The 27,784-nt window shown below is 36.9% G+C and overlaps 1 protein-coding gene across 5 annotated transcripts; it reads right to left on the bottom strand.

Moving 5' to 3' along the window:
* Window positions 1–320: 320 nt before the first annotated feature.
* On the bottom strand, window positions 321–27,627 carry SKIL (SKI like proto-oncogene). 5 transcript variants are annotated; one of them, XM_067034004.1, is made up of 8 exons: window positions 26,639–26,747; window positions 24,816–25,040; window positions 23,292–24,353; window positions 10,960–11,057; window positions 9,213–9,445; window positions 5,916–6,157; window positions 5,397–5,621; window positions 510–4,735 (listed from the first exon to the last, which is right to left on the bottom strand). In XM_067034004.1, the coding sequence occupies exons 3-8, from the start codon at window positions 24,327–24,329 to the stop codon at window positions 4,577–4,579; spliced, it is 1,995 nt and encodes a 664-aa protein (XP_066890105.1). In that variant the 5' UTR covers window positions 24,330–24,353; window positions 24,816–25,040; window positions 26,639–26,747; the 3' UTR covers window positions 510–4,576. The 5 variants fall into 5 exon arrangements, with proteins under 5 accessions (XP_066890102.1, XP_066890106.1, XP_066890105.1 ...); XM_067034002.1 differs by having other exon boundaries at window positions 1,370–4,735; window positions 24,652–25,040; XM_067034001.1 differs by having other exon boundaries at window positions 321–4,735; window positions 23,292–25,040; window positions 26,639–26,977.
* Window positions 27,628–27,784: the final 157 nt, after the last annotated feature.

The following is a 27,784-nucleotide window of genomic DNA, read 5'->3' as shown; positions in this document are numbered from 1 at the left end:
ACTGTGTGATAATGTTGTTTTAAGCTGCTAGATTTTAGAATAGTTTGTTATGCAGTAATTGATAACTAGTACCAGAAGTGGAGGTGAGGAAAAGATGTTAAAGCAAGAGTCCAAGTATCTTGAAAGAGAATAATCACAAAATGCTATGTTCATCACGTAAAATATTACATAAAATTTCACATTTTACAATTAAAAAAAATTTCTCACGTTAGTTATTTGCTGTGTAATGAATAGACTTTAAAGAAACAAAAGGAGAAAATGTCAATCTTAAGAAACAAGAACATTGAACTCACACAGAATACCAAGAAAGCTTGAATCAATTTCATTGGCATTAAAAGTTTTTATTTGGAATTTAATCCACAATCTATACAAGTTATTTACAAGGCATGAAAATGGAGAACAGCACAAAATACAGTTGAGGTATAAGCTAAGAGCACAGTATGTCATGTTTCAATAAATATAATTCAAAATTTGTAAACTAAGTGACCAGATAGATGAGTCTTGTTTTATAGTAAAACCATATAAAATATTTATTTCACGTGAGGTAGAGGACAGTTTTGTGTCATGTAATACAACCAACCACAGCAATTTTAACCGTAAAACTGTACATCATTGGCAAGATTTTAAATTGAATTATGGTCAATGTAGTCAACAATTTGTTTCAACAGTTGCACAACAGATCTTTCATTTACTGCCTTCACAGATTAGAACTTCAGAAATAATTTAAGACTACTGTGTTGGCTTAAAATTATCAGGACAAATAAATACTTCTAACAGGATGGTTAAAAGCAAGTATATTTTTTCTCCCAAACTATAATTCCCCAAGAGTTGTTCAAGATTTAGCAATTCTTTTAGTAGGAGTTTTTTTTTACTAGAACTACTTTAAGTCTGCTGTGCTTTATTTTCAAGTGAGGTATTTATATTGAAGAAAAAAAATCTTACTAATTTCTCTTACATTCAACTAACTTAATACACTATTTTGTTTCCTGGGCTTAATTTTTTAAATTTCGGTTTTTACATTTGTTCACTTTAATTCAAACACAGTAGCACTATATAAGACATTGAATTCTATCACTAAAAAACAGGCTCCAAATTGCATTATGTATTATAGTTTAGAAGCCAATTAAAATGGAAAGATTTTACGAAAGAAAAAAAAGACTGTCCTTTTAAACAAGATGCAATATAGAATACCCATACAAATTTCTTCCAATAATGGAAATTCTTAAGTGTCTTACACTAGAAAAAAATTTTAAGCTGTTTAAGTTATTCAACCCCACAATGTATAATACAGCAGTAATGTGTCCCTTATTGCTGGCAGCTCAATAAAAACTAACAAGTAGTTTCAAGCACAGAAAGAGATGTACAGTATGAGCACTTTTCATTCTATTAATTTTTAATATCCTGTCGTGCAGATTAAATGTGTAAGAGCAAATAAAAATTAGGATTCTTCCCTAAGCAATCAAAACATAAGTCATTGAGAAGAAAATTTTAGAAACTGATTAAAAACCTTCAGCACCAGCTTTTCTATTAGTTTTAGGGAAATAGCCTTGAGCATGTTTCATATTACTCAAGTTTCTTTATCATTTTACTTTCCTTCAAACAGAAGCCATAGATGTGCAAATAAAATGGTTGTTCTGTCATGTCTTCTAAAATATATGGATAACCTGCAAGTATCATTGTACTCAGTCTATTACACCTACTTTAGTAACTGGTTTTCAATTCAATATGTACAAATGACTTTATAGCTCAACTGGTAATATATTAAATATGTTATAAAATTAGTTCAAGAACCATAAAACATCCTGACTCTCCTGGACACAGAAATTCAAGCAAAAGAATATGCTTTACAAAACTAAAGCACAAGCCAAACTTACGTTGTTGGTCAAAGCCTTTCCTAGTGTTACAAGTTGCATTTGTGAAATCAGGGTTGTTTAGAGTTTCCTCAATGACAGCAGGTTTTACATTTACTATAGATTTGGTACCTTTTTCTCATAAAGTTTATAGAAACTATCATCACCCAAATTAAACATTACTCATCACCCAATAAACTAACATTCTATCTTTTCTTCCTTTTCAAGATGCTCTAGCACTTTTGATAGGCCGTTCCTTTAATGCAGCTTTTTAAAGTAAATATTTTTATATTTTTCCTAAAAAGAAAAATATTGTGACGTCTGAGGGAAAATCCGCTTGCTTGATGAATTGGCACACAAAAACTAACACTGAAACAAACTTTAAGCTAGCAACCAACACACAAAATGAGCATGCAAAAATAGAATAATAATTATATGGATATTTTTAGCAGAGGCCACTTGTAGAGTATTACGAAGTCTCTATATTTTCAAGCTATGTTGTACAGTTTAACTTGAAAGTACTTTTAACTATAACAGGCATACTATTTACAATGGACTAAAAAAACATTTTCAAAGAAGTTAGACAGAAACTGATGGCACATCAGTGTATCTTCTGGAAAATGAAGACTACAATTTCAGGTGGCAAGTTTCCCTTATGTGAAGAACTAGAAAAAATAGTTCTTTACTCAACTCTAAATTAAGAGTTTATGGTAACTTAAAGGTGATTAAGCATTGTTTAGAATTTTTAAATAACATACTTCAAAGATTAAGCAATTTTTTTAGAAGTTTTGAGTTGAAACTTAAGTAAGCTTACCATTTAACTAAGTAACATAAGTAGATTTTGAGTGAATTAGAAAAATAAATGAAATTATAGGGGCCTGAATTATATCTCCCAAAAAGCTTAGCTGTGACACAACACACAACTAAAATGAAATGGTATCATAAAATGTATTTGTGATTTTTCTTTCTCCAGATAAAGAAAAGGTATTAGGAGGGTATGTCATTTTTAATATTTGTTCCTGTATGTCATTTTAACATGCGTTCCTCCTTAAGGAGGAACAAGAATCAACAAATTAATTGCATGTTTAATGTAGTAAAAGTTAAATGGAAAATAGAAAATACACATTTAGATCATACTCTAGTATTTGGGAAGTACAAAAATTCTTTTAGGATATATAAGTACCATTAAGCAAAATATGAAAATAACTGGTTAAATGATAACCTACTTATTTTTGAAGTTCTATACCAAGTATCTATCATCTACGATGGGAATAGTAAATAACCTTAACCTTAGCTGATATATTTAAAAAATAAACTTAGCTCTCAAGTTAATTTCATACAGTACCTTACATGAGAACATAAACATAAAATTCATGGGATAATAATGTCAATTAATGGTAGCTTCAGGAAACTTTCTTTAAAAAATGCATACTAAGAATTTTACCTAGTATCTTTTAAGCCAAGAATTAACTAATATGAAATTTGCCATTAAAGAATGACAGGATTTTCTGTGCAAAAAAAAAAAAAAGTGCAGAAGTTGCCCCTCCCCCAAACTATGGAATTCCTGTCTTCTAAAAATTATCTAAAAACCTTTTAGTAGCAGATAACTAAACTTGCCTATATTAACCTATCATACACTACCAGTTGACTGTAAATACCTGATTTTGATATTAAATAGTAACTGAAAATGGTCCATTCGTGCACATTTTGGTAAGACTTAACATTTAAACATACAAAGTCCAAAATAACCTTCAAAGTGTTTAATATTTTACAATTTAAAGGAAAACAAATCCATTAAGGAAAACAAATCCATTATATAAATTTCAGTAAGACCCACAACTACATATAAAAACTGTACAGGATTATGGATTGTATGGAAACTGATGTACATCAATGGTATCAATTTTTCTCAAGTACATTAATATTTTCACACCACTATTAACAACATAAACAAAAGTTCAAAAATTATTACATTTTATTCCCTCTTCTAAAGTTGCTGCATAAAAATTTTTTCTAAAGACAACCACATTTAAACAGAAAATCTAATTATAACCGCTTCTTGTGTTTAGCAGCAGTATATAAGAAAGCATGTTATCCTTCCCCATGGGGTGTGCTATAACCTCATCAATGAAAGTCCTCTATTGACAAAATGTCTCTTAGGAGATATTAAATAGAAGAGAACTGGTGGAAATTCATTCAACAATATGAACAAAATAAAAGCAAATTTTGATTATAATAATGAGTATACTACATTAACTTAGAAAGGAGATTGTGTTCATGAAAAAAATGGAGATTCAACTCCTTGAGTAGCTCTATATATGAAATATGAAGCCACCATTGTATCTAAAATTGAATCTAAAATATGGATAACAAAATTGATCAAAACTATTTTCCATCACACAATGCAGCTTTTTAAAAGTATGCAACTGTTAAATTGCATTAGAAATATAGGCAGATTATCTAACAGTTGAAACCGTAAAGTATTGTTACTAAGCTGGTTGAAAAAAAAGTACAAAGAAACATACATTTTCATTCATTTGGAAAATGTAAAAATTTATATACTAATATATAATCTCTTCACTTTCTCTGATCTACAAATGGATACAATGCCTAGTTATTTTCATGCAGATAAATTGTTCAGAATTCAATTACCAAAGCAAACAAACAAACAAACAAACAAAAATAAACCCTGTTGGGAGCACACAGATGAATCTCTTCAAAGATTTCTATTCTTTAGCAGTCTTCGATGATTTCAAAATTTGCAGCTTTAGCTCTTTTATCATCATCTCTAACTTCTGTCTTGCCTCCCGTTCCTGTCTGAGTTCATCTTGGAGTTCTTGCCTATCAGCCTCGGCATGGTCCAATCTCTGTCTCAGTTCTGCCAGCTGTGTGATTTAGAAGACTGTGTCAGTTTTCATTCAGTTTTGTTTTTCCACTTACTCCTCACATCATGGCAAAGACCTACTTTCAAATTACTTATTACAAAAATGAACTATTTCATGCATGCATCTCTTGAATATCTAATACTATTAATCAGACTTTGACATGACCTTAAAATAAGGGTGAAACAAAAGGTCAAGAGAATTGAACACCTAGAACACTTTCATTATGCCATACACTTCAATATACCTCTCATCACAGCTGGCTCAGGTTAAGAGTTATTTGTTCATCTTCCCCAAGTTGGGAGCTACTATTCATTTTTGCCCGAGTGCTGTGAACATAGTGGGCAACAGTTCATGTTTGTTAATTCGTTTATTTGAAAGCCCATATACTACCATTAAAATAACATAACCTCTGATATTCAGATAGCTAGAGATTAGCAATTTGGACAACTAAACTACAGAAACCTGATAAGTTTAAAGTAATAAAGTAATCAAGGTCAAAAAACCATCTTGGATGATATAAACTTGTGTTTAACGGAACTATTTTGAAATCTAGTCTAAATGAAACGAGCTTAACATAAAGTAATTTCTTTAGTGAAATTAAAATAACGGCTTCAATTTCCACATTGAAAGGGCAACACTATACAAACTGTGTAATTCTTACCTGTGCTGCATATTCAGCCTCTTTATCTTTTTCTAAATTTGAGTCACAGGTACATTTTTGCTTCATTACCTGCTCTAATTTTTTCTCTAAGTCTTTCTGTTCAACATAAAATTCTTCCATTCTTTGAGCATGTTCATTCTGCAAAGATTCAAGCTCTTTTTGTAAATTCTGCTGTTCTTCAGTGAGTTCCTTCATAGCTTTTGAACTACTCAACATTTCAACTTCCTGTAATTTAAAGAATCACAATTTAATTTTTACTTTATTTCCATCACATTAGAATTTTCAATTCAGGAAAAAACAGGACAGAAGATATCTAAAATTCAGCTGTCATATCAATTCTACACATAAGTAATTATCTTGAAAACTATCTTCTCTAAAAATTTTAAAGTATATTAATCTTTCTTATAAATGTAAAACTGAATCATCTTAAAATACATTATAGCATCTCATCTTGACTTTCCTTAAGAATATGCAAAAGTATCTTTTCACAATGGACTATCATTTAGATAACAATTTTACCATCTGAAGTTGTTGCTTCTTCTGCAAAATTGAGTTCAGTTTTTCCTGTTGTTTTACATAAGTTCTCATTACTTCTTCCATGATTTTTCCCTTATCATCCTCACAAATGACATCTTTGACAAGAAGTGGAGATGAAGCTGCAGCATCACGGTCAATTCCCACCTTGCTTGTGTCTCTGGCTAAGTTGCAAGTGGTAGACTCAGGTTTCTTTTTGCTTGTAGAATTATTTGAGACTGATGGATCTTTGAAAGGCAAAAATGAAGTAACAAAGTATGAATATCACTCTGTTAAAAAGTCACTAGAACAATCCATATATGAAATTAAGAAAATTTCATTTACAAATGAAATAAAAAATAATAAAATACTTAGGGATAAACTTAACAAAATAGTATAAAACTTGTAAAATGAAAACTACAAAACATTATTGAAAGAAATAAAAGACCTAAATAAATGGAAAGCCATCCCATGTTTATGGATTGGAAAACTTAATATTGTTAAGATGATATCATGATCTGAATGTCAGTGACCTCCAAAATTCATATGTTGAAATCCTAGCCCCCCAGTGCAATGGTATTAGGAAATGGGGCTTTCAGGAGGTAATTAGGTCATACGGGTAGAGTCCCAATTGATGGGATTTATGCCCTTATAAAAGAGACTCCAGAGAGCTCTCCCACCATTTGAGTACACAGTGAGAAGATGGCCATCTATGAACCAGGAGGCAAGCCCTTTCCAGACCAAATCTGCTAGTGCCTTGATCTTGGATTTCCCAGCCTCTAGAACGTTGAAAAGTAAATGTTTGTGGTATAAGTCACCCAGTCTATGTTATTTTTGTTACAGCAGCCCAAATGGACTACAATAAATGATAATATTCACCAAATGCTCTACTTTTTCAATGCAACCCCTATCAAAATTTCAACTGGCTTTGTGGCAGAAACTGACAAGCTGATTCTAAAATTCATATGGAAATAAAAGGAAACCAAAATAGTCAAAACAATCTTGAAAAAGAATAACAAAGTTGGAGGACTCACAATCCCCAATTTCAAAGCTTATTTCAAAGCTACAGAAATCAAAATAGTGTGTAGTACTGGCATAAAGACTGAGCCCAGAAACAAACCCATACTTTTATGGGCAACTGGTTTTCAACAAGGGTGCCAAAACAATTCAATCAGGAAAGAGTATTCTTTTCAACAGTGTTGGGACAACTGTATCCATATACAAAGAATGAGGTTAAACTTCACACCTTATATAAAAATTAACTCAAAATGGATCATGGACTTAAATGTAAGAGCTAAAACTCTTAACTGGATTAGGCAATGGTTTCTTAGACATGACATCTAAAGTAAGCAACATAAGAAACAATAAATTGGACTTCATCAGAATTTAAAACTTGTGTTTCAAAGAACACTACCAAGAAAGTAAAAATACAACTGACAGAATGGCAAATCCTACATCTGATAATGGTCTAGTACCATAATATACAAAGAACTCTTACAATTCAGTTGTAAAGAGACAACCCAATTTAAAAATAGGCAAAGGATCTCAACAGGCACTTCTCCAAAGATTTGCAATGTCCAATAAAAACATGATAAGATACTCAGTGTCATTAGTCATTGGAGAATTGCAAATCAAAACTATGAGATATCATTTCACAACCACTAGGATGGCTATAATCAAAAGACAAACAATAACAAGTGTTGGCAAAGATGTGCAGAAATCGGAGTGCTCAGAAGCCGCTGCTGGAAATGAAAATGGTGCAGCTGCTTTGAAAAGTTTGGCAGTCCCTCAAGATATTAAACATAGAGTTACCATTTGACCCAGCAATTCCACTCCAAAATATATAGCCAAGAGAAATGAAAATGTACGTTCACATTAAAACTTGTGCATAAGCGTTCTTAACAGTGTTAGTCATAATAGCCAAAAAGTGGACACATCCAAATGTCCACCAACAGATGAATGAATAAACAAAATGGAGTATTATCCATCCATATAACAGAATGTTATTAAGCCATAAAAAGGGAAGAAGTACGAATACATGCTATAATATGGACTGAGAAAATATCCTTGGTGGAAGAAGCTAGACAACAAAAGGCCATATGTTGTAGGATCCCTTTTATATGAAATGTCCAGAATAGGCAAATCCATAACAAGAGAAAATAGACTGATGGCTGACAGAGCCTGGTGAAAGGGAAGAATGAAGAGTAACTTCTACTGGATTACAGGGTTCCTTTTTAGGGTGATGAAATGTTCTGAAATTAAATAGTTGTAATTTGCACAACTTTGTGTATTTACTAAAAGCCACTGAATCGTATACTCTAAAAGGGTAAATTTTAAGGAATATGAATTACATCTCAACAATTTTTTTAGTCTCTAGAATTAAATAATTTGGGAAATATAATACAAACATGGTATAATGGTATTAATACATTACTAATTATTGTTTGCCATATTTAAATCCAAGGAAAACTGAGCTTTAAAAATCTCAAAATTAATGTACAAAAACTCCTGAAGAATCTCAATTATCTATGAAAACAGGTAACTAGAGGACTTTTTAAACTACTCTGAGAAAGCTGAAAAGAACTGTCGCACTTGCCTAAGCCGTAAGCAAAGCTCTGCATCTATGGAGAGGGTAACACAGGCAGCATGTGAGCAGACATGTCTTGTCTGGTCCACGGTATTTTAAAAGGCACTGTAACTATGCAGTTTTTTTTAATGTCCAGCCAGCATTCTGCATTTATGCCATCTGCCTGGCTCCCACAGCTATGAGTTTTCAAACCTTGCTTATTCCATGACTAAGTGTCTCTGAGTCCTATACCTAATTACTCTTACATACACTTTTTTAAAAAATTAATGTATAGTTGATTTACAATATTATATTAGTTTCAGGTGTATAACAAAGTTGATTCAATATTTTTATAGATTATCATATACTTTTCACATTATTAGTTAAAAGGTTTCTCAGTTCACAGCAAATTAGAAAGAAAAATAAGGACCTTTTAAGAAATCTGTCAGTAAAGAAAAGGCAGGAAGAAGAAAAAATAATTAGACAAAAGTCACTTGCAATATGCAGCCATGTAGTCTATTTTCTACCTCATTAGCCTCTCTCTATATATTATCATTCTAGATAAGCAGAACTGAGGGTCTATGTAGTCACTCAAGAGTTTTGAAAGGTGGTATTTTTTTTTTTAAGATAAAAGCTTCAATTATCTGGAAAATTCTCTTAAATAGAAATCCTCTTTGAAAATGCCAAATATGTTTATTAGATATTTGATTTTTAAAAGATAATTTCTGAATACTTACCTAAGTGGCTATATAATTCTCTACTTGTTTTTAGATCCATTTTCTCCTGTTCCTCCAGTGAAACATCTGGATAAGACACTATTTTTTGATGTTTCCCACTACTGTGAGGCTTCTCTGAGTGTCTTGGTATAGATCTACTTGCCTCTGTCTTTGTGACCTCTTTAGGCTGGGATACAACCGAAGTAAGTGACACATTTGGGGCAACCACTTTATCACACATGTATAAGTAGTAGCTGAAAATAAAGAATGGCAAAAGAAGATACATATTTCATTTAGGTAAAAAGCAAAATATATTACATCAATTTCTATGGTTAAACAATTTTTTAAAAATCAAAACATAACAGAACAACTCAGAAAATACGGGTCATAGAAAGGAATTCTTGAAAAAGTAAGAAGTTGAGGCAGAAAGAGCAAAATTATGAGGTTATTTTTGTAATTTTTACAAAAAGTAGTTTCTAAGCACTTAAAAAGATACTGGAAAATCAGTCTCTTCTCCTTCCCTCAAAACCACATGAGAACTAAAACCATGAAGTACTTTACAGAGCAGTTCAACAGCCCTGAGTAGGTAAGGTTTATGCCGAAAGAAAACAGACTATACACTACTCTGGAGGACTATTTCCTTGTCTGCCACCCCTCCAAAGCAAGGAATCCTTGCTCTTTATTGTGGTGAGACTGATTCAGTCCCACACTGCAAGGCTATGGCCTGACTCATCACAGCCCCAACAAAGAGCTCCCAGGGCCCTTCTCCCTTCTCAGGGAGAGAACCAGCATTCTGAATGCTGCCCAGCTACTGGGCAGTCCTCCTTGGATCAAACCCCACAGAGCAATCTTCTGAAAATACTTTAGCATTTCTTACTTATTTGATAAAACAGCAATAATAAATTGTGCAAAACTAAGATCAAAGGGATAACTACCAATTTTACTCAAAGCTCATATAAAATTGTTCAGGAGACTGAGAGACTCATGGAACAAAATTTGAGCTAGACATTTAAGTGCCATATGATTAACTATAATCTGCTTAACCTTTACCCAAAAGATGCAACCATTTAACTGACCTAACACTTCATCTTCTGAACTCTAAATAATCTCATCTCGTATCACATTTTCCTTGTACAGGACATCTATATAGTCCCTCTTTACCAATCACATGAATTCTGAGAATGAAAACTCAGTATTCTGCCAAGAAAACTGACAGGTTTATTACTGCCCCAAAACTTACTTCAAGTGTAATAGGAATAGAAGGAACTATATAAACGTAAGTAAGATTGAGATTCTTTATCACTGTGCTTGGGGAGATAAATATGTACAGCAGCAGATAAAAATCTAGGTTTTATAAATAAAAACTGTAATCTAGGGTGCATTTTTATTGCAAATATGAAAACTGATTTTGAGGGGTGTGGCTACTATGAAATCCTCTAAGTTTAAAAAAACTTTCGTTATAAAATATCAAAGTTGCACACCACACTCTTGAAGAGTTGGTTTACTTCTTGAAGGGAAGTAAGGAAATAAAAAGAAAACTTCCCTTTTTTTCACTTTAGGGCAAAAAAGAAATGACCTATTTCTAGGGAAAAAAACAACATAGAAACACACAGGAAAGGTTAATTCAAATATTCAACACTATTTATAATTCATTTCATTGATTAGCAAAAAACCCTAAAACTATAAAATGAATTCCCAGGGCCTAGAATAGTACCTGATGTACAGATGTTGAATGAATCAATGAATGAAGGAGCCAATACCCACTCACCTGGGGTGTAGAAATGAATGCGTCTGAGAAACATGGTCACCTTCCTGCTTTATAATTGGATACCATGACTGTAATTCCATTCCTGGTGGTGTATCTATCTGTAGAAAAATGTAGAAGGGGAAAGTTTATTGAAGGAGGATGTGATGGGTAATTTTATGTATCTACTTGACAGAGCCATAGGCTGCCTCCAGAGAACACTGACTAGTAAAGAATTATGTTATTTAAGAATCATCTTCTAATAAGGCAGTCTTTTCTTAAAGTACCATGTCTAGTCACTTAAAACCGAAAGAGACATGAACTGTCCCATCAGAAGAAGTTTTGTTTGTTTGTTTGTTTGTTTGTTTTGCAGTACGCAGGCCTCTCACTGTTGTGGCCTCTCCCATTGCGGAGCACAGGCTCCGTAGCCATGGCTCACGGGCCCAGCCGCTACGCGGAACGCGGGATCCTCCCAGACCAGGGCACAAACCCGCATCCCCTGCATCCGCAGGCAGACTCTCAACCACTGCGCCACCAGGGAAGCCCCAGAAGAACAGTTTTAGCATGTATGTTAACATGGACTACCAGAATGATTTCATCAAATATCATACTTATGGAATCTATTTTAAAAATCCATTTTAAATAATAGTAAATGTGCAGCATTGCTAAGTTCTGATTCTTCTCACTGTTACAATTACCTAGAATATACCCCCCCATCCCTATAGTATTTCTTAGCATATTCTATTAGATAACATTCTACAGCAATATTTTGCCAAACTTTTAAAACCACTGTGTCTGCTAACACTTATCAGTAAACCACATTTTCTCATAAATATGAAAAGCTCTTTTTAGCCCTGAAGGATGAACTCTACTTGTAAATAAAGTAAGAGGAGAAGGTAACTGGCTACTTCAAAGTTCATGATAATAACTTTATATCCTGCTTATTTCTAACGAATATCTCATTAAGTAGGTATAATTATCTCCATTTTACAGCTCAGAAAACTGAGGTTCAGAAACTGAGATAGAAAAGAATAAATAACCTGTGGTTACTAACTTCCTCATTTGGTTTGTTTTATATTTTGTCTCCCCTCCCCCGACACACACACATATTGGTAGGAGATCAATGTTTTGTTAAGAATTACTGGGCAAGAGGCTTCCCTGGTGGCACACTGGTTAAGAATCTGCCTGCCAATGCAGGGGACACGGGTTCGAGCCTTGGTCGGGGAAGATCCCACATGTCGCCGAGCAACTAAGCCCCTAAGCCACAACTACTGCGCCTGCGCATCTGTAGCCTGTGCTCCGCAACAGGAGAGGCCACGACAGTGAGAGGCCTGTGCACCGCGATGAAGAGTGGCCCCCGCTCACTGCAACTGGAGAAAGCCCTCGCACAGAAACGAAGACCCAAAAATACAGCCAAAAATAAATAAATTAAAGAACATGTAATTTAAAAAAAAAAAGAATTACTGGGCAAGGAATTTGAAAGACTAACAAGAGCACAAGATTATAGTGAAAAGAACAGCATTCGAAAAGATTTAAGAGGTGAGTATTCAGTGAGGGCCTCTAGACTCTATAAGAGTAGAATTTGTTTCAAAACCTCACAATCCTGATCAAGTATTCTAAAGCTCAGAATCTGGGACAAAATCTACTGTTTATTTATAAAATAAATCAATCATTTGTTTACACGGTTTCTCAGCCTATAGCTTAGTTCTACCATAAATTAAAAAGGGAACTGACTGCTGGTAACAGAAATACTAAATGACAGATACCAGGTGCCAGCTGACAGCCTAGGTAGAGAGGAGAATTACAAGACACAAACACAAAAACTGATTCAAAAAGCAAGACAATCTGAGGGCTTTATCACACATAGGCCAGGGCAAACAATTTAATATATCTCAATTGTTCCCTACCCTTATCACAACAGAGTAATTGATGTTTAAGAAGTCTTGAGACAACATGACACAGTTATAGTCGGTATTTATACCTATATTTATTAGTATACCATATACATATATATATACCATACACATAACATTTAGAAAGACTGAAAACTATTTAAGACATTTTAGAATTCATTTTTTAAAAGGTTGAAGTTTTTAAAAAGACACAGTGCTGAGAAGAGTAGTTTCATCATCTAGAAAACTCACTTAGGCAGAACATTTTTCACCCCAACACTGTGATAAAAAAGGTGTTAATGAGCAGGGATAAGCTCACTCTAACAAATCAATGAAATATAAGATTGGCTCAAATTAAATGAGAATTTCATTTTTAGAAGTTATTTGTTAATAAACTCATTATTTAGAAAATATGGAAAGCTCCACTTTAAATCAGTTTTATATCTGAGACAATTCTGGATGTACTGCCCAAGAAATCAACTGTTTCCAGATTTTTTTAATTAAAATTACTAAAATAGATTTATATTTTTTAAAGTTCTCCCTATTACAGATAACTGGAATGTCAAATCTTCAGAATAACAAATTCTAAACTTCTTCAGCCAGAGATCTTGACTTCAAATCTGATTCAATTTTGATCAAGTTCATTTTAAAACTCTACAGCCTGATTTGTATAAGTTTTACCTTTATTCATGATCCAAATTCAGGATAGCTTTGTTTCTATGATGTCTCTAAACTTCAAATGCCACCTTAAATAACTGCTAGCACATTCTTTCTATTTAAACATCCATCCCCTGTCTAGTTTCTGACATTTATTTTGTTTCCTATTCTTGCACCAACACATGAAGAGAGTCACAGAGGAGGGATTTTAAAAAAACCTTCCTTAAAGATCACCTAGTGCAGTCCTCTAGGTAATGTCTGAACTCCTTATACAAAATCCCTGACGAGTGGCTATTCCACCTCTGCTTAAACAGCAGCTTAAGGTCAAGTACTCTCTTAATCACTTTTGTATTTTCAGTACCTAGCACCATGCCTGGCATGTAGTAGGGGACTCAATAAATATTTGTTGAATGAATTCTGAATGACAGTGTAGCTCATTAATTCCCAGGGTGGTCTTTTTTAAGGTTAATCTGCTACCACGAAGCTCACAAGATAGTCTCTTTCACACTTAATACCCTTCTGTTCAATGAAGTACCAACAATCCTAAGTCTCTGGGTTCTATTTTTAGAGATCAGATCTACAAATTAAATAATATAAATGATGGGGAAATGCACAACACTAACCATGATAAAATGTTGGGAGTTAATTTTACCTAATATGCTGTGGTAAGCCATAAACACATTTATAACAAATTATCCTAACTGCATGTTAAAAACAATTACAAAAAGCACATATTATACAACAGAACATTCAGGGGCATGCCAGATTTTCTCATCTATTCTGCATTTGTGGCAACATACAAATTAGGTCTTCAAAAAAATAACAATATAATTAAATGGCACAGCAATAATGCTACTACTGATCAGGAATAAAAATGAGACACCAAGATACACACATCTATTGCCTTTTCTTTTACCTTTCAATATGAGAATAATTTAATTCCCTTCGTGTACTTAAACATTAGAATACATTACATTACTTGGCAAAGAAAAGAAATAGATCACTTAGTAGCTTAAGTTAGAGCCTTAAGATTTTAAAATACTTCTATTGCCCAACTTCCCCATAATTATCTACCACAAAATGAACAGATGGCATCCTCATCTGAAACATATAAGAAAAATTTCAGACATATGATTTCATTCCAAAAGTTCTTTCTCTAAGTTGTAAAACAACAAATAATGTCTATGAAAGCAAAATTTAAATAAGCCCAAAATGTATAGAAGTTAACTTTAAATAAATAAAAACTAGGAAATGTTTTATGCAAGTTTCTCTATATTTCAACTTACTATGTTATGTACACATGACCCTTTAATAATCAGGTTTCCTAATAAAGAATCATTGTATTTTGGTACCATGCTTATTAGCCTCACAATGACAAATAGTTTAGAGAACTTGATTTCATTTACAAAGACCAATAAGCATTTGTCACCACTTTCTAGTTACAAAAGCAATTCCACCCACTCAGCACCCTTTGTATACTAACATTCCAATTTGCACTAAAAAAAACCCCCAAAAAACAAAATCAAAATGCTTTAAAATTCCCAGATTTATCTTCAATAATAAACTTTGATTTTAGGTGGCACTTTAGTTTCTAATTACAGTGTCAGATTAATATTATGATCTTTAAGTCCTAATGACAAACATTGATGAACTGAAGAAATCAAGACAATATCTCACAGTATTGATGGGATTTCAAAAATTCCCCTCAAAAAGTCAGAATTAAATCTTTTTAAAATATGTGGAAAATACTTTTTTAAATAGAATTTAGAAAGACAAAGATTAATTTTTACATTTTGGTAGTTATAAGCCAGTAAGCATATGAAGGACTAGTAGACCGATAAATTTCATAGTCTATCCTCTATAATGGTGTGCTTACATAAAAAGTAAAATATAATGCATATTAAATACACATTACTTTGTACAAGCCAAACATAAATCGTTAGCAACCTTAGTAAACACATGACCAAACACATAGTTAAGCAACACCTCCTTAGCTATAAAGCCAATATACCTGCCAGGTTCCTTTTACTGTGTATAATACTAAGACATTCAAGTGGTCCATAAATGACTTCAGAAGGACACAAAAGACACCCTACCATACAGCTGCCAACAACTCCTACTGAAAGAAACTGAATCTCTCAGAATAGGATCAGGTTTCCTCAAGACTTCCAACAGGTTGTGAATGAGTGCTTCAACAACTGAAACAGGAATAGTGTTACAAGGTAGCAAATAGCTACTTAAGAGATTTTTAAGGCTTAGTTTTGTGCCTCATTTCATTGTAATTATTACAATTAATCAACCTAATGCAAAACCGGAACAATATGGTCTAAGCACTTCCACTAACTTATCAAAGATGGATCTGCAGAAATCACAACAATGTCTGTTGCTCCTCCACACTGCAGAATCATATCTACCTCACAAAGCCAATTTTAGGTTTAAAGTGCTTAAAAACTCTCACAGGAAAAGCAAAGGCTCACATTCTTATAATGTGCAACTCTCTTCGTAAATCCTTCATGGAAACAAAGCCATGTAAAAGTCAGTACGATATTCCTTCCTTAAACTTAAAGGAAACAGGGCTTCCCTGGTGGTGCAGTGGTTAAGAACCCGCCTGCCAATGCAGGGGACAAGGGTTCGAGCCCTGGTCCGCGAAGATCTCACATGCTGCAGAGCAACTAAGCCCATTAGCCACAACTACTGAGTCTGCACTCTAGAGCCCACGAGCCACAACTACTGAGTCTGCACTCTAGAGCCCACGAGCCACAACTACTGAGCCCGCGTGGCACAACTACTGAAGCCTGCACACCTAGAGCCCGTGCTCTGCAAGGACAAGCCACCACAATGAGAAGCCTGCACACCGCGAACTTGCTGCAACTAGAGAAAGCCCGTGTGCAGCAACGAAGTCCCAATGAAGCCAAAAATAAATAAATAAAATAAATACATTAATTTTTAAAAAAAACTTAAAGGAAACAGAACAAACTGATAAGAATCCTGTTAATTTCTGGGACTTTAAAAATAATTTCTGGGACTTTAAAAATAACTTCTTTACACTGGAATTCCATGGTGTCCAATCCACTTAATATTGCAATTATTTGAAAATTTCCATGTCATATACATCTTTTCACTAAAATTAACTGTTATAAAAAGTTTTAATCTAGGGCTTCCCTGGTGGTGCAGTGGTTAAGAATCTGCCTGCCAACGCAGGACACACGGGTCTAAGCCCTGGTCCGGGAGGATCCCACATGCCACGGAGCAACTAAGCCCGTGCGCCACAACTACTAAGTCTGCACTCTAGAGCCCGTGCTCCGCAACAAGAGAAGCCACCGCAATGAGAAGCCCGCGCACTGCAACGAAGAGTAGGCCCCGCTCACCACAACTAGAGAAAGCCTGCGCCCAGCAACAAAGACCCAACGACGCCAAAAATAAATTAAGTTTTAAAAAAAGTTTTAATCTATATACATGTAAGACTTTGCTTTTCTATCCCATTGCAGCATAGATGCTTTTTAAAAATTATCTCAGATTATTTTGGCCTTCAAATAATGTAAATTGACAATATCAAAATGTAAATTAATTTTACTATGTATAGTATATTGCATTTTTTAAAATTTTATTCTATTTCATGTAATTTCAAAATGCTGGTGACCCAGTAAATTGACTTCTTTGATATCCCCCTCACCCTTCTCAACGAGGTTCTCAAGAAAATTAGGCCCAAACTCTGCAAAGCTTCCACTGTCTGCATTAACTTCTCTCCAAAGGACTTAGAAAAGTACTATATACCATCCTTTCTATGGCTTAATTCTCCTCTCATTGAACCCCAGATGAGAAAGGCTGCATGGGTGACAAATTGCAATTTGATAAACACTGCTCTAAGCACATGTCCTAAAGTTTGTCCAAATGTATTATTTCAACAATTAGGTCTTAAATTAATAACATGTGCACTCTACAGATGCTTTTGCACAGATTTACAAAGCATTAAGTATATAAAGGAATAAATTCCAATGGTGGTTATCACTCCATGGTGAAATTATGAGGAAATTCTGTTTTCTTCTTTGTACTTTTTTTAGGATTTACTCTAATGGGCCTATATTGCTTTCATAATCACACCAAAAACTTTTTTCAAAATGTAATAAAAGCCATAGTATTATGTACCAAAATGGTCTTTAGTAATTTTCTTTAACTTTTGTATTCCTTGTCCCCATAAGATAAACAACATATGCACTTTTAAGGCTATTAGAAATCTCAAAATAAATTCAATACCACAAATAAAAACAAAATGCTGCTTTGCTTTAAAACTAAACTCTTTTCCTCCTTGAAGATCACTGGTAGCTTTCTAGGGCTACTAAGACTTTTCATTCAGTTGTATCCAAAATTTTGTTAAGCATCCATCACATTCTAGGTTTAGAAACTACAAGATGAATTCCTGCCCTAGGGAGCCTCCAACTAGTCTTTACATACATACTTCTGTGACACATTTCTAAGTCTAGGAATCAAAATGAGTTTTAAACTAACTTTAAATCTTTCCTATTCATTTCTCTTTCTGCCTAGCATGGTGCTGTAATACTTTATTTAGTGATGGAACCAAACCACACCTTAAATTATATATTCTTTATGCCTTTTTAGTCAAATAAAATCCTTACATTATTTTAATGTATATGTAACGTATATGAAACCTCAACAGACCAAATTTTACGCATGGACAAAATAAAGGTTCAAGCCATTACTAAAACTATTCCCAAACTAGTCCTACATCTTCACTTGAACAAATTGAGTTCTGGCTCCACACTCTCTACTCCCAGAATTCTAAAGGCATTGAAACTAATCCAATTCTTGCTTTCTTCCTTGTTCTCCAAGTGGTATAAATTATAATATATGCATAGGTATGAGAACACTACTGGCTAACTATGTACTGATTCAGGCCTATCCTTTTTCTTTTCTTCCTTGAAGTTTCTTAATTATTTTCCCATTTCCCTTTTTTTCTTTAACCAAAATGATAAAGCTTTTTATCAGAAGGCTTTTTTTTAATATTAACATTTTAAAATGTTCTACCATTTTTTAATGATAAAATGAATACAGACTGTATATTTCCTAAACCATAAGGGGGCACTATTGCCAAAGCCATTCTAAAGATTTCACTGAAATTTCCTTCCTATAACATATTTTATAACAAACTTGTTTTGTACTTTCTTCTTACATACTTCATTTTGATAAATAAACAAATATCCAACTAGTATAATTACTGTGTACAAACAACTAAAAGTGAGATGCAGGTGAGTCCAACACTCAGTTATCTTACTTAGAAATATCTTCAGATAATTCTAGATAAATCAAGAAAATGTTTGGGGAAAGGAAAAATCCCGAAATACATATTAGTAAATATTTCAATAATAGTCTTAAGTACCATCTGATACTTCTAGACTCTTAACTTGCAAAAAATACTTTTACATCCATTCTCTCATTTGATCAGTTGTCTTATTCAACAGTTTATTTGCAAATTATATGTTTATTAAGGGTTAAACCATAATTCTTCCAAAAATATCCCCAATATTCTAAAATATAATGGAGCATTGTCTCCCAAAAATTTATTCAGTTTAAAAAATTTTTTCTTTTTCACTGAGTAACTTTGACCTGCCAAGCAGTAAACGAAATTCTGGGAAAACAGGAAAAAGATAGTCTCAAAACTCATTAAGACAGTTAATTTTAGAAAGTTAGAAAAAAATATTCATATACTCATCCCTTATATGAGCACAAATACTTCATTTGATTCTGACCTTATAGCCACTTAATAAAAATTTATGCTAATCATAAAATACAAACTCTGCCTCTGATGTAACTAATTACCATCAAATCTATCACAATTATTACTGGTACACATTTTGTCCCAACACTACTCTTTGCAGTTACCCATCCTCTCTAGTGTATTTCTTTACCTCACTTAGGTTTGTACTAAGAAACACACTTCCTAAACAAACGTATAATAGCTTACAAGAGGGGAGAAATTTTTTGTAGGATTATCATTATTGCCAATAACCTTGCAGAAATGAACCGTAAGAAAAATGCAAAACTAAAAAAAGTGAAATGTTTAATTAATAGGCTTTAAGAGGAAAACTTTTAAGTTGATATCTTTAGGTAATCTATTTGCATCACAGATAATCCATTGGGTTTTTTCCCTAAGCAAAGTAAAAACTATATTATTTTACTTACCTAACAGTAGTCAAGTCTAAATATTAGAAATCTAAATTTTAACCCCTAGAAAATTATAAAGGCATAAACCATCTTTACTTAGTGAACTGGAGACTATCAGCCACATGCTGTAACAGCAAAGAATCACCTATAATGATCTTATCAGTTGACTACAAATAGGTTTTTCTAATGTGCTTGAAAATAATCTCAAGGAAACATCACCCTTCAAATTTTACTTACAAATGATCAGTTTGCTTGGCAAACTTTTTTTCCACAGATAGAAACTAAGATTCAACAAAATCAGAATTATATCAAAAAAATAATAACAACTGGAGGAATGGAAAAGAATCAAGAATATGATATTCTTCCATATATTTGTACACTATAAAATACAATAATCATTTTTCTAATAAAAACATAAAAAACTCAAATGATATAAAGAGACAGTTCTGATAACACCATTTTGCAAAGCAACCTAGGCAGATCTAAAAATCAAGTATTATTTCTTGTGGTGACCTGAGTGAGACAGAGTTCAAAATACTACACCTCTGGTGTCTGCAAAGAATAGTCAGCTCTTCACTTAGAACACTGACCTTCTACCACTTATTTCTCCCATCTAAATATAGCTCCTAACTATGCAAAGTAAATATAGTTTTTAGTCATGCAAATAGTTTGGTGATCATCACTAATATAATTTCCATCCTTAGAAATAATTTCACAGTTGCTACATTTCAAACAATTGCCTACTGAGTTTGAGGGGATTTTTAAAATCCAAAAAACTACTCTGACTACATTAACTAAACATACCCAGTTACATTAGTGTTCACACTAAACATAAGGACCTTTAGATAAGAGGTTAATATATTTAGTATATGCTTTAGTTTTTTCTTTTTTACAAAAGCCTGTTTCGACTTTTTAAAATGAGCTTCCTCTGGATGTATTTGGTTTGTTGGGCAACCAATTCAGTGACTCACACAAGATAATGAAAAATGTTCCCCAGCCAAGGACTATCTCTGTGCCCCCTTCCCAGTAAAACACCTTAGTCTACATACAAGTTAACAGAGAGCTTAAGAACCATTATACTAAGGTAAGTTGATAAGAAAAGTTAATGTTTCTCAAAATTCAGTTTCTGCTACTGAGTTTGCTTATGGGAAAAGTAGTGAAAATTACTAGACTTCAAGTCAGAAGACCTGCATTCAACTCCTGATTCTACCACTTACCAGTTATACAACCAGAGGCATGTGACCCATCTGAACCCACTGGGTTTCTCACCTCAACTTCAAAAGGGAACTACTTCACCAAGTTTTGAGGAGTAAATTTTCAAAATGTGAAGTGGCAAGCACGTATTACTACACATGAACTCTCCAAAAACTTCTTTCTTAAAGGTTTGATTACTGGAAATTTTCAAATTCCCTTAAATTGCTTAAAATTCACATAAAATTGGAAAAAATAACAGAATACACCAGAAACACTGTAGCAAATACTACAAAACGTAACATAGTAAAAAGATGGGGGGAAAAAATCTCACAGCTTCCCTAAATAAAAACTGAATTCAAATTAATAAATTCTGAGACAATAAATGACTACATCCTGATGAAGGACAGTTTCAATTTTAACCAAACCCTAGCACATTCAGTTTCAGTTAAGTAAATTCATCACCTTTTTTTTTAACCTTTATCATGGTTCTCAGATATTTTTTATCACAAAGAGCAGGAATATTAGGCAAAGTAATTTATCCCAAAAATGCTTATGTCAGAGCAATCAAGATTGGACCAAGAATATCTGGCAAATAATGTGGCCACATATGGACACGTAAGAGTCCTAGTTAGGTTAGGGCAAGATACCATAAATATCAAAAGGGGCATTCCACATTTTGAGAATACAGACCATTCTAAACACAATTTTCAGCATGGGACCAGGCCAGCTGTAAGCATGTCCAACAATGTGAGAACTGGCTTGAAGTCAATTCTGCTTTAAAATCAGTTAAACAATATAAACTTATCTAGTAGCCACAGGCAAGGCATTTCCAAGAAGTACTGACCCTTTGGAATCAGCAAGTAGCAAACTACCCTGAATTCAAGTCTGAAATTATCTTCATTGGGCTTCAGAAGCAAATCACTGTCTTAAAACTACTGTAACTAAATTTCCCTCAAAACCTGAAACGTTTAAAGCACAGGCCACAAAACCTTAGTTTCCTGCCCAAGCTCTAATCTTGCTGTAAATAAACTTCAGTCATTTAATACTTCTGTGAAGTAGAAAGGGCAGAGATATTTCAAGGAATAAAAGCTAATTAATAGTGGAAAAATTAGACTCTTAAGATGAAACAGGGCCAATCTCTTGTGGGACCAATCAAATAAAATTATACGTGTAAAACTGTTCAAAAACAATGCTTGCCACATTTTAAACACTTAGTGTTTGCTATTATACTGATTTTAATCAAGTAGGAAAATATTTAAAAACCAGATCAACAAACTGATTAATAGCCTAAATCTTATCTATTAGCCAGCCATTCAAACTCTTAGAATGAACTAGTTTAGCCTACCAGATAATGCAGTGGGAAAATAATAAGTTTAAAATCTCTCTTTGCTGAGACTTTTTATATAAATATTTATTTAATCTAAAATAATCTTGGGCTTCCCTGGTGGTTCTGTGGTTAAGAATCTGCCTGCCAATGCAGGGATACAGATTTGAGCCCTGGTCCGGGAAGATCCTACATGCCATGGAGCAGCTAAACCCATGTGCCACAACTACTGAGCTTGCGCTCTAGAGCCCATGAACCGCAACTACTGAGCCCGGGCACCTAGAGCCCGTGCTCCGCAACAAGAGAAGCCACCGCAATGATAAGCGCGTGCACTGCAGGGAAGAGTAGCCCCCGCTCGCTGCAACTGGAGAAAGCCTGCGTGCAGCAATGAAGACCCAATGCAGCCAAAAATAAATAAATAAAATTTTTTAAAAATTTAAAAAATAAAATAATCTTTATTCTAGCTGTCATAATTTTTTTAAATTATTCCTCTCTTAAAAAAAATTCTTGGCAACTAGAATCATGAAGTCTTCAGATAAATCTGTCTTTTGCATTTGTCTCCAGTACTGATCAAGTCTGAATATTCAATTATAGAAACAATGTCAGAAATGCTAAATATACCTTTGAAAACTGCTGTTTGGAGCCCACCACCAGAGTTGTTTTGGCTAGCTATTATATCATTTGCAATAGAGATAACACCAAAGTGTAAATTATCTTGAGTCCTAGGAAAACAACTGATTTAGTCATGAAAAAGCAAGATGTGTGAAAACAAGAACATGGCTTGAGAAAGAAGCCCCAAATCCTCCACTCTCTGGCTATATATTCTTGGGAAAGCCACTTGATCTCTCTGAGCCTCATTCTCTTTATCTGTAAAATGGGAATAATCCCACTTCTCTCAGTAGGTTGTTTGGAAGATCAAATGAGAACACATACAGAAAAGCACTTTATAGCCTAAAACGTGTAATACAAACATACCATATTATTTAGATGAGTTTTTGCTGTTGTTGCATGAGCAGTAATAGTTTCTTAAGTTATATTCTAAATACTTTTAATTTCAAAGTACACTATTACTGTTATTCAAAATTGCTATTTAAAAAAAAACCACTTGCCTTGGATTGAGTCCTCTTCCCATTTCTCATGCTAAATTTCTCCTTCATTTCTTCTAAAATTACCTTCAGTTTCTTTTCTTCAGGTGTTCCTAAGTATTTTTGGTTCACGTGAAGATAGCAATGCCATTTGGCTGATTCAAAGCCCCAGTGGCAAGTCCTTTTGTCGGGTGATCTGTGAGAATGCATCACAAACGTCTGGGGCGCAAACATTCCACAGCACTCCAGACACTGAATACACGGGGCATCTGGCTGAACATAAAATTGGGGTGCAAATAAACCCTGACATTTGCCTAAGCATTCATGTTCCACTTCAAAGGCACTGCCAGTTTCCTTCAACTGGGCCAATGAGTTTTTAGCAGGAAGTATACTACCATTTTGAGGAAAAGTGCGTGGCCGCAATAAAGCATTACACAGTCTTTGTGCATCAGTTAATGTGATCAGCCCACATGACGGGGCATTGAATGGAAGTATTCCCAGGACCTTTAAGATATGAAGCTGGTCTGATGTACACCTTGAACAATAGATGTACAATTCATCACATACTGTATTTATTTGTTGGAGTGAAAATTCTCGGAGAACAGAATTTAGGACTTGGGGCAAACAGAGTCTCTTTTCTCCTCCAACCTGAAAACAAGAAATAGACTCCCCTTCCAGCACAGTCTGGGTGAGTTCTGTGGAGCTATCAGAAGGGATGAGCAGTGGACCAGGAAGAACCTGAGGAGATGGAAGAGGCAGAAATACAGTAGGCGACATGCTTTCTTGGGAATACCGAGCGGAAAATGCTGCTGGTCCACCCAGAGAGCTCTGGCTACTTAAATGGAATTGTGCCAAAGTGTGTTTCAAACTGGGATTTAAATGTAAAGGTTCAGGCACAGAGGCACAGGTTCTCTTGACATGCTCTTCATCAGTTTCCATGGGCGCTTCATAGTCGTCCAAGTGTTCCTTCTTTACAGTTGGCATCTTGTTTATCATCATTTTTCCATTTGCATGAATGTCTGTCATCATTTTTTTCACTGGAGGGCTGCCATCATCTCCCATCCCGCTCAGTTTTTTATTTGAGCCCTGAACCAAGGAAAAATTTGTCTGTAGGTTTTCCATTGCTAAAAACTATTGTGTTAAATAAGTAAGTCTGAGATTTGCATTGTTATCTAGTTGCTTATTTGAAGAGAGAAACACAATGTATACCAATACTTATGGTAACTTACTCTCACAGAAAATTTAAATTTCCAGAGATCTCCCTAAACTACTCAATAGATTTTGCAACTTTGTTTTGGTTCTGCTTATACTCTATAATTTCACTGCAAGTGCTATAAAATATCTTATTGTCTAATAACACAGAAAATAATTTTAAGAGGCACACCTCCGAGGAAGCCTTTGTTTTCTTAAGTTCTTCAGATATACTTATTAAAATAAAGTTACCAATTCTCTCAATTCAAGATGTCCAAGTTCAATGCAACAGTTTGGTTTGGTTTTAAGCACAACACGCAAAAAGTTTATGCAATTACTTGAGTCAAAATTATGCACCTAAATTTAGTATTTGGCACCAAGGACACCAAAAAAGGAGGGAAAAAAGTATCTTCTCTAAAATGATGATCTGTTGGTCTGTGTGGACAAAATGAAGGCTTGTATAAATCCTCACATCAGTTAAGAGCCTCTGACTCCACTTGAACTTCTACACTTAAAAATGAAACCTAAAGAAAAACTGCCCAGTTATCTTCAGGATTACTGTTCATTCTTCTTTTAATTAATCTGGAAGAGAAGGGGGTTGGGGGAGAGTTACATTTGAATTTGCTCCAGAGCCCAAAGGGTCAGTTTGAAAATCGTTTCTTAATCTTAAACTGAATTCACTTTACCAAAGGTGACACTTGAATGATTTCTTTAAATCTAATACCAGTTAACTAGAAGTACCTTCATTTAAATAGGAAAGCAATTCGGAGAATGGGTAAAGGTTGCAATATCCCTCAAAAGGGAGAGGGCTACTCCTACTCAGAACAGGAAGAACCTTAAAGAGATCATCTCACCCAAAACTCAATACTAAAGGTTTTCTCAGTTATGCCATTTTAGCTAAAATCACCTATTACTTCATCTCTCAATTAAAAAAAAAAAACCCACCAGTTTCATCCAAAATAATCAGATACTAGTTAACATACCTACCATACGTAAGTTACAATCTTAAGTGCATAATTCATCTAGTCAGTGTAGGCTATTTTTCCGGAATGACTGTAGGCAAAAATTAACTTTCCCTTTAAAGGGTTAGAGAATTTGCTTAATGGAAGCCAAAAGCTACAGTCTCCACTCCTGGGAATCTCCATCCTTGAACAAGACTAATCCGGGACAAAAAGCACAAGGCAGACAGACCTCACAAAGAATGCAAATGGAGGAAGAGGGAAAAAAAGAAAAGAGTCTTCTTCCACTTCCTTCTTGAGATAAATTCCAAAAGGAATCCAATAAATAGAATTTTTGCCTCCCAAACTGCGAGCAATTTACCTTAAAACAGACCCAAAGGATTAAGGACCAAGGCCACTAGCCAACGTACTGATTTCGCCCACCACAGGAACATCTCAGCCAACGCTGGCCAAGGAAGAGGGGAGGAGGCGAGACCTAGAATGGGGGAGCCCCCAAACCCTGAAATCCTCGGCCCACGCAAAGCCACCCACCCATCTCAAACCCGAGGAGGCGGCGGGGGGCTGGGGAAGAAGGGACCCGGGACGCCTCGGGGCGTGCCAGGGGGTCGTGGGAAGTGGAGGAAAAGGAGTCCCCCCCCGCGGTCTCGGAACACCCCCAGTGCCCTCCCCACACCACCCCGCTGAGTGGGCCGCTGCGAAAACTGGAAATCCCCCGTGCACCCTCTCCCCGGGAAGTTCTCGGTGTTACCTCAGCACCCCTAAGGCTGCACTTCCCTCGCCCGCCCGGGGCCAGAAGAGAGAGGGGCGGGTGGGGAACCCAGCCGGGATCCCCCAGCCGCTGGGCGCCGACCAACCGGGTCGAGCCCGGGGCATCCCCGCGCAGCGCAGACTGGCGGCGGGGGAGCCGGGGGGGGCGGGGACGGGCGCCCAGGTCTCCGGGGTCCCGACGGCTCCGGTCAAGTGCAGCGCCCTGCGCCTGCCCACCACCACCCGGCATCAGCGAGACAAGATACGCCGTGAGACACCCGCCCCGCGCCCCCCGACAGAGCTCCGACCCCACCCGTGACCCGCGCATCCGCACCCCCGACTCCGGCCTCCGCGCCCCAGGAAGCCCGACGAGCTTTGTTAACTCCCCACTACCCCCAGCGCTGCCGTCGGGCGCCCCAGGGGCCGCGCGCCCCTTGCCTCCCGCCGCGTCCCCCCAGCGAGCCGAGGCCGCACCTGTGCCCGCCGCCGCCACCGCCGCCGCTCGCCCGCTCCCCTCGGCTGTGCCGGCGCCGCTCCGAACCCCACACACATCTCTACACACAGCCCTCTGACGTCACCGAGTCCTTGGCCCGCCCACGTCACTGCGGAGACACACGGCTTCCCGCAGACGCCGCCGCCGTCTCCGGCCGCCCGGGGCAGAGCGAGGGCGGAGGGGCGGGGAACTGAGCCAGCAAAGGCACCGCGCCCGCGGGCCGGCCGCCGCCTCGCGGCTCCTAGCCCCTCGGGGACGCGCGCGCCGTCTGCCCTATTGTGGCTCCCGAGGGCTCCCCGGGCCCGTCGTCTGGCGCGCGCGCCCCTCCCCCCAGGCGCGCGCCCGGCGTTCCCAGCCCCGCGCGCCGTCTGGGCGGCTGGCGCGCGGCGCTGTCTGCGGTGCACCCGGCGCAGACAGGATGTTCCCTCCCCGCCCCACCCCCACCGCCGCCCTCCCTCCTTCCTTCCTCGAGTCGCCCAGCAGGCTGTCTGGGGCCGCCACCGCCCCGCCCCCGCCCCACCCGCTGCTCGGTGGAGACGGGCCAGACCCGGGGGCGCCCTGGTCGCTCGGCCGCCGCGCGACACGGAGAGAGGGGGCAGGGCGGCCGCGCGGTGCACTGTGCGCGACCCCAGCAGCCGGCAGGGCGGAGGCAGGGCCCGCCCGGCCGAGCGCCGCCGCCCGAGGTCAGGCACGGCCGACCCTCCCCCCGCGGGGCGCAGCTGGGCCGCCCCGCCCCGGAGGCAGCCGAGCGACGGCCGCCCAGCCTCGCCCCTCCCCCCCAGTGTGGGCCCTGCGCGCTGGGGCTGCCCCCCGCCCCCGCGGGGCCCCCAGCCGGAGGGCCGCCCCGCCAGCTGCTGGCGCTGCGCTCCGCCCCACACCGGCGGCCCCCGCCTTGCCCGGGCGGCCTCCGCCCAGGCGCCTTGCCGGGGCTGACCTTCTCCGCCATCGGGCCGGACCGGAGGGCTGGCCGAAGTTCCGGCAAAACAGAGAAAACATTTTTGTCTCTGCTGCTCAGACTCCCTCTTCCCACCCCCTCACCAGACTGCTCTCTCGGTTCCAAAAGGGAGCGAGAAATTACATGTTTCTACAGTGTTTACTGAGGGCTTTGGGGTTTTGTTTTGGAAGCG

Source organism: Kogia breviceps, chromosome 5 (genome assembly GCF_026419965.1).
Source record: "Kogia breviceps isolate mKogBre1 chromosome 5, mKogBre1 haplotype 1, whole genome shotgun sequence".
Taxonomy (NCBI): Eukaryota; Metazoa; Chordata; class Mammalia; order Artiodactyla; family Physeteridae; genus Kogia; species Kogia breviceps.
The sequence above is the reverse complement of the archived record's forward strand: the minus strand, read 5'-3'. Positions and strand labels throughout refer to the sequence as shown.

Excerpts from the sequence above, each read along its gene's own strand:
- SKIL (XM_067034006.1), bottom strand. The coding sequence starts at position 24,389 with ATGGAAAACCTACAGACAAATTTTTCCTTGGTTCAGGGCTCAAATAAA. Across the intron at positions 11,058-23,291 it reads GGAAGAGGACTCAATCCAAG|ATAGATACACCACCAGGAAT; the intron begins GCAAGTGGTTTT and ends ATTTTTCTACAG. Across the intron at positions 9,446-10,959 it reads CATTCATTTCTACACCCCAG|CTACTACTTATACATGTGTG; the intron begins GTGAGTGGGTAT and ends CTTTATTTTCAG.